The 14,093-nt window shown below is 43.6% G+C and overlaps 1 protein-coding gene across 8 annotated transcripts in view; it reads left to right on the plus strand.

The window, feature by feature from the left end:
* ADAP2 (ArfGAP with dual PH domains 2) overlaps window positions 1-4,321 on the plus strand; it is a 32,219-nt gene extending 27,898 nt beyond the window's left edge. For 3 of the 8 annotated variants that reach the window (XM_078063386.1, XM_036116905.2, XM_078063391.1), the window contains 2 exons: window positions 138-366; window positions 1,244-4,321. In XM_078063386.1, the coding sequence (XP_077919512.1) occupies window positions 138-366; window positions 1,244-1,341 (327 nt within the window). In that variant the 3' untranslated portion in view covers window positions 1,342-4,321. The other 5 variants (XM_078063369.1, XM_036116906.2, XM_078063371.1 and 2 more) reach the window with 4 other exon arrangements.
* Window positions 4,322-14,093: the final 9,772 nt, after the last annotated feature.

Below are 14,093 nucleotides of genomic sequence, written 5' to 3' on the forward strand. Positions count from 1 at the left end.
GCAGAGATCCCCAGTAGAGACCCTCACTACACACATAAAACAACTCTTCCTAAAATAGAGCTTGGGGGATGTCTGGGCTGCAGGTGCCCGTCTGTCCCAGGTGTGGCCTCTGATGACCAAGTGTCCTCTATCTTCAGGATGCCTTTGAACAGGGCCAGGTTTTTCTTGGGAGCAACGAGCAGGGGTATGGAGTCTATGAGGACCTGCCCAAGGGTATCCGAGGGAACCGCTGGAAAGCCGGCCTCACGATTGTCACCCCTGAGCGGAGATTCATCTTCACCTGCCCCAGCGAGAAGGAGCAGCGGGAATGGCTGGAGAGTTTTCAGGATGTCCTCTCCCGCCCCTTGACGCCCCTCAACCTCCTCAGTAAGATGCACAGCCTGAGCTTTGTTCTTTCAGCCAAGGGCAGAAGACAGAACAGGGGCCTCACAGGGTTCAGTTGGGAGCCCTGAAACCGGGGTCATGGCTCCCCACTGTGCTTTTAACATTTTCTTCTCTTCCTGCCAAAGAAAAGTACAGATGGTGCACATTGTTGCCAGGAAGCCCTCTCTGTCCACATACAGTTCGTCTGTGGGGAGCTCTACCCCGTTAGCTACCCGCCCCCCACCAGTCCCTCTCGGGGTGAGAAACCCTGGCCTGTTTTTATTAGCTACGGTCATACCCGCTGGGCAACCCCTGGGGTCTTGGGTTGCTCTCCACTCACAGAGGGAAGGCTGTTTTTGGTGCCCTTCTTTTCTCTGTGTCGTCCCTTCTGTCTGCTTCTCTCCTCCTCCCCTTCGCCCCAGATGTGTGACAAGTAGGTTTCTGTCTGCTGACAACCCTGTGAATAATGGGAAGACATTCTGAGCCAGAGCAGGAAACTTCTGGCCTGGGGCCTGGTTTGGGGGCACCAGGAAGAAGTTCTGTGTTTGGAAAAGGACAGATGGAGGAGGTGACCCCACATGGCCCCTTAGGAGAAAGCCTTGTGCCCTTTGAGTCAGACCAGTATAAACCCACCCGCTTTTCACTTTCCAAAATCTTAAAGCCGAAGAGCCTGAGAAACAGACTTGGAAGTTGTTCGTGAAGCCCCGCAGCTGGTGCTTTTTTGTCCCTGCGGGCCTGCATGTCTGACTCTCTGCTTCTGTGTCTCTCACTCTCTACTCTGGGGTGTGTCCCCTCTGTCTCTCGCCCCGTCAGTTGGTTTTTTAATTCTGGTTCTCTGTCGTTGTGCCCCTGTCCCCGTGCTGTCATTTCTTTCCAGTAGGACTACACTGGCACGGTTATCACCTCAGCTCTCTTCTTGCTCCCCTGGCAGCCGCATCATCGGAGACTGGCCACGGCAGCAGGTGGCGCCCTGGCTGAGGAGCTGGCCACTGGTCACGCGGAGCTCGTGGGAGGAAGGACAAGTTCTCAGCTCGGCCTTGGTTGCCCCGCAGCAGTGCCCCGCCATCAGCAGCCATGGCTGGCCATGACCTCTGCCAAGACTGAAGCTTTGGCCTTTCCCTGCTGGCTCCCTGGGCCTTCCCACTGTCCAGCCTGGCGGGGGGTGGGGGGGGTGTCTTGGGGATCTGGCCCATGACCTCAAGGCCCCGGACCTCTGAACTGAAGACACTCCAACAGAGAGCCACCCACTGTGTCATGCGAGTGGCATGTTTGCTCAAAGAGAAAAAATGTTGATTCTGGATCTAACCATGAGGAAGTAATCAGACAAATCCACGTGAGGGACATTCTGTAAAATGGCTGGCCTGGACTCTTCAAAAGTGTCAGTATCATGAAAGATAAAGTAGTGAGGAAACTTCTACATTAAAGAAGACGAAGGAGGCAACAAAATGCAATTCATGATTCTTGACTGGATCCTGGATTTTTACGCTTCTTTTTTTTTTAAGATTTTAATTTTTAAGTAATCTCTACACCCAACATGGGGCTCAAACTCACGACCCTGAGATCAAGAGTCACACGGTCCACCGACTGAGCCAGCCAGGCACCCCCTGGATCCTGGATTTTTTAAAAAGCAGTTATAAAGGACATAATTGACATACCTGGGGAAGTTTGAATATGGATGTATATTAGCTAATCATGTTGTGAGACTGAGAACTATGTTGTATTTGTGTAGAAGATTGCTCATTGTTCTTGGTGGATACGTGCTAAAGTGTTCAGGGGTAAAATGTAATAATTTTTAGTCTACAACTGACTCTTAAATGGGTCAACAAAGAATAAGTGTATGTGTACATGTATATATAGAGAGTATATACATATACATACATATATATATATATATATATATATGTATGTGTAGTGTGTGTGTGTGTATAGAAGACAGAGCCTGCAACATAGGGGTTCCCCTAACTGAGGGGGAGATGGGGGCCTCCATCCCCTCCAGAAAGTGATGTTGAAGTTGAAACCTTAAAGATATTTGGAGGTTAGTCAACAGATGACAGATTCACAGATGACAGGCCGCAATATATATATATATATATTCAGGATGTCCTCTCCCGCCCCTTGACGCCCCTCAACCTCCTCAGTAAGATGCACAGCCTTTACTTCCTGTGTGTGTGTATATATATATATATATATATGTATACACACACACACACACACAGGGAGAGAGAGAGAAAAAGCGAGCCGCTATGCAAAATGTTAGCAACAGAGGAATCTAGATGAAGTAGAGATGGGTCTTTGTTGTCCTATTGGTGCAAATTTTCTAAAGATTCAAAAGTGTTTCAGATTAAACACTTGGAAGCTGGGGTAATTTTTAAAGAAACACCCACTCCCACTCTTCAAAAGCAGTGTGTTCTCTACATGAATCAAAACAGTTCTTGGGAAAGTCTCATCTTTGTGCACATTTTAGAAGAAGTGAAAACCCAGAGAATACAAAAAAAAAACCCACCAAGAACACAAAAACCAATGTCCCAGTTGATTACTGTCCTACTCAGAAGCAAAGAAGCAAGCCAAGGAGGCAGCTCCACCGGACCCCAGGGCAGAGAGCTCTCCAGTCTGCGAGCCAGCTCTGGCCTGGCTGCTAACTTGAAATGGTCAGAAACCTCACTCTCCCACCGACATGCCTTGGTCTTCCTCTTTCAGATGAGGAAGGTAAACTAACTATTGAAATTCCATGGAAGCGACAAGTATTTTTGAGCCTCTCCCAGGTGCCAGGCTCTGTGCCAAGCCTTGGGAATGGGGCAGGAACCAGATGGTCCCTGCTTTCACAGATGACAGGCCGCAACAAGGCAACCCTTACACGGGGTGGGACAATGCCACAAGTGTTCAGAAAGGGAAGTACAGACCGCTGTGGGAGCTTGCAACATAGGGGTTCCCCTAACTGAGGGGGAGATGGGGGCCTCCATCCCCTCCAGAAAGTGATGTTGAAGTTGAAAACTTAAAGATATTTGGAGGTTAGTCAACAGGAAGAGGGTGAGGAAAACGCTCGTCTGAGGGCAGAAATTGTTCAAAGGCCCTCAGATGAGAAAGAGGAACTGAAAGAAATCTGGAATGGCTGAAGTGTTAGAGAAATAGATCACCGAGGTCCCTGCTCTATGACTCTTTGTCCTTCAAGTCACGTGCAGAACAACATTTGGTGTGCTCTCCTCATTTTGGTGGAGACCGAGAGGGTCTGGAGGGTGTTTAATAGAGTCTCTGCTTTTTATGGGGTTTTCCTACGGATCCACCAGAGGACAAACAGCATTAATGGAGTGTCTTTCTGGAGGCTTCCTGACAGCCCCGATGGAGAAGGGGGTGCGTCCTCTTCTAGCCCCTAAAGCACCTTGAAAATGTCTCTTTCGGCACCTGCTGGGTTGTGTATTAAGGGTCAGTGTACTCATCTGCCTTTTTCACTACCCGTGAGCTCGGTCTAGAGAGAAAGAAGTAAACAGGCAGTCACAAAGCTACTTGGCATTAAGAAGCAAAGTCCATGATCAGATTTGAAACTTAGGAAAACAAGTAAAGTGTGGGAAGGAGGCGGGGAGACCAACTGGGAGGCCACTGCATAAATCACAAGCCCCAAAGTGTCATTGTGGGCCTGTGTCTGAGACAGAACACCAGCTCTCCTTCCCACCTCTTCTTTCTTAAACATCCTTCTTCTGTTCAGAAAAGCAAGCCATACCTCTTACCCACCTTAAACCTTACATTGCTCCAAGGCAATAAAAATCATTGGGATGCCAAATAAAGAGATAGTTTGAAATAGGAGTGACAAGTCTCCTTTTTAAATTTTATTTTTTACATTATTTTTTACATTTTACTATACTAAAATTGACTTCTTTTGTACTGTTCTATAAATTTTAATACATGTATGGATTCCTGTAACTACCACCACAATCAGAATAAAGAATGGTTACATCACCTCAAATATTCCCGGGTGCTACCTCTCCATGGCCACACCCTTCCCCTGCCACCTGCAACCACAACTCTGTTCTTCAGCAGCCCAGATTTATATTTTTGATGATGTCCTATGAATGGAATCATTCATATGTAATTTTTGAAATTGGCTTCCTTCAACCAGTATAATGTCTTCGAGATTCATCCAAGTCATTGCGTGTATCAGCAATTATTATTGCTGAGTCGTAGTGCATTGTATGGATGTGCCATGGTTTGCTTATCCCGTGGAATAGTACTCAGCAATAAATATGAATGAATTATTGGTACACGCAATAATATCCAGGAGTGGAGCGTTTGGGTCATATGGTAGGTATATGTTTAACTTTATAACAACCTGTCAAGCTGTCTGCCAGAGTGGCTGGATCCTTTCACATTCCCACTAGCAATGTCCAGGCACTCTGCCCAGAAGTCCCATGCCCTACCCTTGACGGCACTGAGCCAGGCAGAGAATTCCAGTTACCCTACATCTTCACCAGCACTTGACACTCTCAGTATTCTTAATTTTAACAGTTCTAGTAGATGTGTAGTGGTATCCCAGTGGTTTTCATTTGCATTTCCCCAGTGCCTGGTGATGCTGAACATCTTTTCCTATGCTTATCTGCCAACCTTGTATCTTTGGAGAAGTGACTTTCTATCCATGTCTCCTTTTCTTTTTTTTTTTTTTAAAGATTTATTTATTTGACAGAGAGAGAGACAGGGAGAGAGGCAACACAAGCAGGAGGAGTGGGAGAGGGAGAAGCAGGCTTCCTGCTGAGCAGCGAGCTCGATGTGAGGCTTGATCCCAGGACCCTGGGATCATGACCTGAGCCAAAGGCAGATGCTTAATGACTGAGCCACCCAGGCGCCCCCATGTCTCATTTTCTAAGAATTTATTTATTTACTTTTTATTTTTTTAAACATTTTTTATTTTTTTAGTTTTTTAAAGATTTTATTTATTTATTTGACACAGAGAGAGAGATAGCGAGAGAGGGAACACAAGCAGGGGGAGTGGGAGAGGGAGAAGCAGGCTTTCCGCTGAGCAGGGAGCCCGATGCGGGGCTTGATCCCAGAACCCTGGGATCATGACCTGAGCCGAAGGCAGATGCTTAACGACTGAGCCACCCAGGTGCCCCTATTTACTTTTTAAACAAAGATTTTATTTATTCATTTGAGAGAGAGACAAAGAGAACACAAGCAGGGAGAAGGGCAGAGGGAGAGGGAGAAGCAGACTCGCCACTGAGCAGGGGGCTCGATCCCAGGACCCTGGGATCATGACCTGAGCCAAAGTTAGACACTTAATTGACTGAGCTACCCAGACGCCCCTCATTTTTTAATTATATGGTTTCTTTTCTTTATTGTTGAGTTTTGAGAGTTCTTTATACATTCTTGATATCAGTCCTTGACAGACATGGGATGTGCAAGTATTTTCCCCCAATCTGTAGCTTTTTATTCTCTTAACAGTGCCAGTGAAGTCTTCTTAAGGCATGGAGGTCAGGGTTTATGACTTCCTTTGTTTTTTGCAGATTTTTGTGGGTGACAAAGTTTGGCATTAAAAATGGTGTGTTTGGCCACTGCTATTCAACATAGTATTAGAAGTCCTAGCCACAGCAATCAGACAACAAAAAGAAATAAAAGGCATCCAAATCAGCAAAGAAGAAGTCAAACTCTCACTCTTTGCAGATGATATGATACTTTATGTGGAAAACCCAAAAGACTCCACCCCAAAACTGCTAGAACTCATACAGGAATTCAGTAAAGTGGCAGGATATAAAATCAATGCACAGAAGTCAGTGGCATTCCTATACATCAACAACAAGACAGAAGAAAGAGAAATTAAGGAGTTGATCCCATTTGCAATTGCACCCAAAACCATAAGATATCTAGGCATAAATCTAACCAAAGAGGCAAAGGATCTGTACTCAGAAAACTATAAAATACTCATGAAAGAAATTGAGGAAGACACAAAGAAATGGAAAAACGTTCCATGCTCATGGATTGGAAGAACAAATATTGTGAAGATGTCAATCCTACCTAGAGCAATCTACACATTCAATGCAATCCCCATCAAAATACCATCCACTTTTTTCAAAGAAATGGAACAAATAATCCTAAAATTTGTATGGAACCAGAAAAGACCCCGAATAGCCAGAGGAATGTTGAAAAAGAAAAGCAAAGCTGGCGGCATCACAATTCCGGACTTCCAGCTCTATTACAAAGCTGTCATCATCAAGACAGTATGGTACTGGCACAAAAACAGACACATAGATCAATGGAACAGAATAGAGAGCCTAGAAATGGCCCCTCAACGCTATGGTCAACTAACCTTTGACAAAGCAGGAAAGAATGTCCAATGGAAAAAAGACAGTCTCTTCAACAAATGGTGTTGGGAAAATTGGACAGCCACATGCAGAAGAATGAAACTGGACCATTTCCTTACACCACACACAAAAATAGACTCCAAATGGTTGAAAGACCTCAATGTGAGACAGGAGTCCATCAAAATCCTAAAGGAGAACACAGGCAGCAACCTCTTCGACCTCAGCCGCAGCAACTTCTTCCTAGAAACATTGCCAAAGGCAGGGGAAGCAAGGGCAAAAATGAACTATTGGGACTTCATCAAGATAAAAAGCTTTTGCAAGGCCAAGGAAACAGTCAACAAAACCAAAAGACAACCGACAGAATGGGAGAAGATATTTGCAAATGACATATCAGATAAAGGGCTAGTATCCAAAATCTATAAAGAACTTATTAAACTCAACACCCAAAGAACAAAGAATCCAATCAAGAAATGGGCAGAAGACCTGAAAAGACATTTTTCCAAAGAAGACATCCAAATGGCCAACCGACACATGAAAAAGTGCTCAATATCGCTTGGCATCAGGGAAATCCAAATCAAAACCTCAATGAGATACCACCTCACACCAGTCAGAATGGCTAAAATTAACAAGTCAGGAAATGACAGATGTTGGCGGGGATGCGGAGAAAGGGGAACCCTCCGACACTGTTGGTGGGAATGCAAGCTGGTGCAGCCACTCTGGAAAACAGTATGGAGGTTCCTCAAAAAGTTGAAAATAGAGCTACCCTATGATCCAGCAATTGCACTACTGGGTATTTACCCCAAAGATACAAAAGTAGGGATCCGAAAGGGTATGTGCACCCCGATGTTTATAGCAGCAATGTCCACAATAGCCAAACTATGGAAAGAGCGAAGATGTCCATCGACAGATGAATGGATAAAGAAGAGGTGGTATATATATACAATGGAATATTATGCAGCCATCAAAAGGAATGAGATCTTGCCATTTGCAACGACGTGGATGGAACTGGAGGGTATTATGCTGAGCAAAATAAGTCAAACAGAGAAAGACATGTATCATATGACCTCACTGATATGAGGAATTCTTAATCTCAGGAAACAAACTGAGGGTTGCTGGAGTGGGAGTGGGGTGGGAGGGATGGAGCGACTGGGTGATAGACACTGGGGAGGGTATGTGCTCTGGTAAGCACTGTGAATTGTGCAAGACTGTTGAATCTCAGATCTGTACCTCTGAAACAAATAATGCAATATGTGTTAAGGAAAAAAAAAAAAGAAGATAGCAGGAGGGGAAGAATGAAGGGGGGGGAAATCGGAGGGGTAGATGAACCATGAGAGACGATGGACTCTGAAAAACAAACTGAGGGTTCTAGAGGGGAGGGGGGTGGGAGGACGGGTTAGCCTGGTGATGGGTATTGAGGAGGGCACGTTCTGCATGGAGCACTGGGTGTTATGCACAAACAATGAATCATGGAACACTACATCTAAAACTAATGATGTAATGTATGGGGATTAACATAACAATAAAAAAATTTTAAAAAAATGGTGTGTTTGGGCTTATGTTTGGATGTTTTGAATTCATATAAAGTGGAGTGGAAATAAGGATGATGTTCATTTAATGACTTCTCTTTCCCCTAACTGGAAGGAATCCAGTAAGAGCAAAACAAGACTCTCGTAGATGTTAATGATGGTTGTACCTTATTTCATCCAGTGCGCAAATTTAGGATCTTGTCCTTTCCCACCTAAGTTAACATTAGAACAAGTGTCACAGGGATGTGTATTAACACATCTATTTTGTGTGTGTGTTTAAGATTTTATTTATTTATTTTAGAGAGAGCACACATGGGCTGGGGGGGGGGGGTGGGCCGAGGCAGAGGGAGGGAGAGAATTTCAAGCAGATTCCCCGCTGAGCACGGAGCCCGACTCATCTGAGTCGGACGCTTAACCAACTGAGCCACCCAGTCACCCCTTAACACATCTATTTGAATTTAACAATGATGTCAGATTCTCTGACAGAAAATGAATCTGACTTGCCTGACTGGTTTGACTTGAGAACTGGCCCTGCCACTTAGGTTATGTGGCAAGTATTTTGCATAAATTGGATAAGCTAAATCTGCAGGTCCCAAATTTTAAAGAAAATATATTTCAAGCATAGAAAAGTATCTTTCCAAAAAATATCAGATTGATAAAGGTGTATTTAAATGAATAATATTCTAATTTTTCTAGCCCTTTTTGAGTATAACAGGTTTAACTAAGTGACTCATAAAAGAGTGGTTTAATTGATAGTAATTTGGTAAGCCTTGGCAAAGTCTTGTCAGCATACCTCTCAGAAAATGAGAAAGTGAATACTTCTTTTTTCTTTAAGTTTTTATTTATTTAATCTCTACACCCAACATGGGGCTCAGACTCATGACCCCAAGATCAAGAGTCGCTTGCTCTTCCAACTGAGCCAGCCAGGCTCCCCAAGAAAGCGAATACTTCTAATGATTTTTGAAATACAGGTAGTTTCAAATTCTTTGTGCTCAAGAAAAATTGAAGGAAAATCGAATCAATCTGGTCAGCTGAGAGATTACTAAGTAATTTCTGATGATGGATCACTGTGTGATTTTTTTTTTTTGATCTCAGAAAGTATTCAACTAAATGTGTGACATTGTCATTTATATATGTGGACAAGGTTCCTCAGCACTAACATTTATAAAAACAAAAAATAGGAATATAATTTATTTTATTGTTAAGTAATGTTCATCTCTCAAATAACTCAATAGCAAAAACCCAAACAATACAATTTAAAAATGGACAGAAGACCTAAATAGATATTTTTCCAAAGAAGATGTACAAATGACCAATGGGTGCATGAAAAGGTGCTCAACATCATAATCATCAGGGAAATGCAAATCAAAACACCCATGAGATATCACCTCGCTGTAAGAATAGCTATCAAAAAGATAAGAGATAACAAGTATTAGCCAGGATGAGGAGAAAAGGGAACCCCTGGGCACTCCTGGTGGGAATGTAAATTGGTGCAGCCACTGTGGAGAACAGTTACAGAGGTTCCTCAAAAAATAATAATAGATATGCTGAGCGAAATAAGTCAATCAGAGAAAGACATGTATCATATGACCTCACTGATATGAGGAATTCTTAATCTCAGGAAACAAACTGAGGGTTGCTGGAGTGGTGGGGGGTGGGAGGGATGGGGTGGCTGGGTGATAGACATTGGGGAGGGTATGTGCTATGGTGAGCGCTGTGAATTGTGTAAGACTGTTGAATCTCAGATCTGTACCTCTGAAACAAATAATACAATATACGTTAAAAAAAAAAGAAGAAGAAGATAGCCGGAGGGGAAGAATGAAGGGGGGGAAATCGGAGGGGGAGACGAACCATGAGAGACTATGGACTCTGAAAAACAAACTGAGGGTTCTAGAGGGGAGGGGGGTGGGAGGATGGGTTAGCCTGGTGATGGGTATTAAAGAGGGCACGTTCTGCATGGAGCACTGGGTGTTATGCACAAACAATGAATCATGGAACACTACATCTAAAACTAATGATGTAATGTATGGTGATTAACAGAACATAATATAAAAATAATAATAATAATAATAGAACTACCATATAATCCAGTAATCTCATTTCTGGGTATATATCTGAAGGAAACGAAATCACTGTCTCAAAGAGCTGTCTGCACCCCATGTTCACTGCAGCATAATACACAATTGCCAAGACATAGAAACAGCCTATGTCTACATTAATGGATGGATGGATAAAGAAAATGTACACACACGCACGCATGCACACACACACACTCACACACCTTGAGGGCATTATGCTAAATGAAATATATCAGACAGAGAAAAACAAATACTGTACGATCTCACACATGGAATCTAAAAAAGCTGAACTCAGAAACGCACAGTAGAATGGTGGTTGCCAGGGACTGGAAAGTGGGGGAAAATGGGGAGATGTAGGACAGAGTATAAATTTCCACTTATAGGATGAATAAATTCTGGGCATCTATTGTACAGCATGGTGACTATTGTTTACTATTCTATATATTTGAAAGTTGCTAAGAGAGTACATCTTAAATGTTCTCATCCACCTCGAAAAAAGGTAATTATGTGAAATGATGGAGGTGTTCACTAACCTTATTATGGTAATCATTTTGCAATATGTATGTGCATTAAATAAATCATCATATTGTACATCTTAAACTTAGAGACTATGTTATATGTCAATTGAGATATCTCAGTAAAGCTGGAGAAAAAAGTAATGTTCATCCACAGATTGTTTTTAAAAGAAACCAGCCCATCCATCTCATTAAGAGCTGTAATTCCAATACAATTTTGACTTTTTGTTTACTAATTATTTATATAAACTTATACTTGTTTTGATTGACTGCTAATAATAAGTTTTTAAAATATTTATTTATTTATTTGAGACTGAGCATGAGCAGGGAGGGGCAGAGGGAAAGGGAGAGAGAAACCCAAGCCAACTCCGAGCTGAGTACGGAGCCTGACTCGGGGCTGGATCTCATGACCCTGAGATCATGACCTGAGTGGAAACCAAGAGCTGGACGCTTAACTGACTGTGCCACCCAGGTGCCCTGCCTGCTAATAATAATTTTAATGATAAATCAATCTGGAAGAAAAGTTTAAGAAGAGCCTTTTTGTTATAGGAAGTAAAACAGATTTAAAATTTCAACATATATACATATTTTTATTGTAGAGAATTATTACAAATTGATAAAAGTGATTACAAAGTGATAAGACTTTCATGCATAAAATAGATTGCCTTAGAATATCATTCTGTGGAATTAGAAAACTTAGAATAAATGGATAAATTCCTAGAAATATATAAATTACCAAAACTGAAACAGGAAGAAATAGAAAATTTGAGCAGACCTATAACCAGCAAAGAAATTGAATCAGTACTAAAAAAAACTCCCAACAAACAAAACTCCAATGATGTGGGAAACAAAGGCAAAAGAAAAATTAAATTTCCTTACTATTTACAGCCCATTGACAACGCCTTTAAAGAGGCAGAGTGACCTTCCTCTAGGAATTCAGCTGCCTCAAGGTTAGTACTTTGTTAAGGGCAAAAGGCAATCTTAGCCCAAACCCCAGGATCCTGTAAGTCTACTTTAACCTATAAAAATTCCTTTGGGGGGGCACCTGGGTGGCGCAGTTGGTTAAGCGTCCAACTCTTGGGCTCTGCTCAAGTCATGATCTCATGATCCTAAGATCGAGCCCCGAGTCAGGCTCTGTGCTCAGCCATGGAGTCTGCTTGAGATTCTCCCTCTCCCTCTGCCCCTCCTGCTCCTGCTCCCCATCTCTCTCTCTTTTAAGAGTATTGTATTTTTTTTAAAGATTTTATTTACTTATTCAGGAGAGATAGAGAGGCAGAGGCAGAATGAGAAGCAGGACCCTGAGCTGAAGGCAGACGCTTAACTGACTAAGCCACCCAGGCAGCCCCTCTTTTTTTTTTTTTTTTAAGATTTTATTTGTCAGAGAGAGAGAGAGCGAGTGCTCATCAGCAGGGGGAGAGGCAGGCAGAGGGAGCTGAGCAGGGAGCCCGATGCTGGGCTCGATCTCAGGACCCTGGGATCATGACCTGAGCCAAAGGCAGAGGGTTAACCAACTGAACCACCCAGGCATCCTGAATTCTACGAAACATTTAAAGAAGAGTTAATACCTATTCTTCTCAAACTATTCCAAAACATAGAAAAGGAAGAACATAGTTCCCTGGAGAAAGTGGAATAGAAATGCAAATTCAAGAAGATGAAAGAATGAGAAAATTTCCAGTGTAAATGAAGAACTCCTTCATGTATTTTTACCCCTGGGCTATTTCCACCCCTACCCCTTTCTGGTAACCACTGCATGCTTTTGCAGGAAACTTTTAGGAATTGTCCAAGAAAAAGTTTGAAGACCACTGGTTAATCTACTCTTTCAAGAAACTTGGGTGTCTAATAGAGAAGGAGACGTGGCTAGAGGGGTGCTTCTATTAAAGGAGATTTTATATTTTAAGATGGAAAACTTAAGCATGTGTCTTTGGTATTGTGCCTGTATTTCAGAAAAGAGAGGCATGGCGAAACAGTTTACCACCAATGAGGAGACTTCGGAACAAAATCCAGGTAATACATCAGGATAGGCTAAGTTATGCTGATGCCACAGCACCCACTAAACTTCCATAAGCTTAACATATCTCAAGTTCATTTTTCTCTTTTACTACATGTTCTAGTGTGGGTCTGCAGGGGGTCTGCTCATCTTCGCCACTCAGAAACCCACGCCACCAGATGATGGCTTCAACTCCATAGTCAGGGCATTTGGCAGAAAGGGATACAACGACTTACTCACTAGCTTTTTAAGCTGGTGGAAAGGTAACAAGTATTCTGCATGTTTCAAGTGGGTCAGAGAAGCGCCAATCCCACCAGGTGCTGGAAAGAGCTGGAAACTTCAAAGAGTAGCCTAACAGGTAGTTCTATTGAACACTACTTGTCATTTCCAGTATTGGAAATAGCCACAAATTTGTATTATCTAGTACCTACTTCGGGGCCAGGCAAGATGGGGTGAAATAAAATATGAGATATCGTTAGTTCATTTCAACAGAGAGGTGGGGGGTTCTGGTCTCTGCCACTCAGTTACTGCTGTGTAAACCTGAAAGTTCCCTTGCCTCTTTGGGGCTTTGGGGAGGATGTGATGCTCTTCCAGCTCCAACGTTTTCATGCTGTAATGAGCTTGGGACTGGAATAAGAGGAGAGGAGGAAGGGAGCGAACCCAAGGCGCGCGACCTCAAGAAAACAGACTTTCTAATATTTTTGTCCGGATGCCTGTTGGATAATGTGCTTTCAGGCAGCAGAGAGCAGTAAGGAGACGGTGGCACAGTTCTGCATTGTAACAGCTGTTTGAAAAGTCTAGGGGTCGCTCAACTTTGGCTGCGCGTTAGTATCACCCCGGGGAGGTGTTTTAAGAATCCCGGCGCCGGGCTCCACCCCAGACGATGAAACCAGATTCTCTGGGAGCGAAGCCCCAGCATCGGTATTTTTAAAGTTATGTGCACCGGGTATTCTTTAATCCTTTACTACTTGCTGGAGTGGCTGGGTGACATCTAGTGGGCGCATTCTCATAAAAAAAGTTCTTGAACCGAACCCTCTCTTTCTTCTTCTCTCAAGGGCTGTCGGGGTTGCGTTTTAATAGGCCAGGGTGTGTGCGGTGGTGGGGGGGGGGGAGGCATCAAGCTAAAGGGTCTTTGGGACATCAGCGGGTTCCTAGCGTTTGGGGGCGAGCTGATCTCCCCGCGCAGGAGGCTCTGACTCCGGCCAGCTCTGACCTAGGGCGCCCCGCGCCGGTCGGGGGAGGCTCAAAGTCCGCTTTCAGCGGGACAGGACACTGGAAAAAAAGGGTGGGCCGAGGCGGGGAGAGGAAGGCCGGGGGAGGAGCCGGAGGAGACGTTGCCG

This window comes from Halichoerus grypus, chromosome 2 (genome assembly GCF_964656455.1).
Source record: "Halichoerus grypus chromosome 2, mHalGry1.hap1.1, whole genome shotgun sequence".
NCBI classification, from domain to species: domain Eukaryota; kingdom Metazoa; phylum Chordata; class Mammalia; order Carnivora; family Phocidae; genus Halichoerus; species Halichoerus grypus.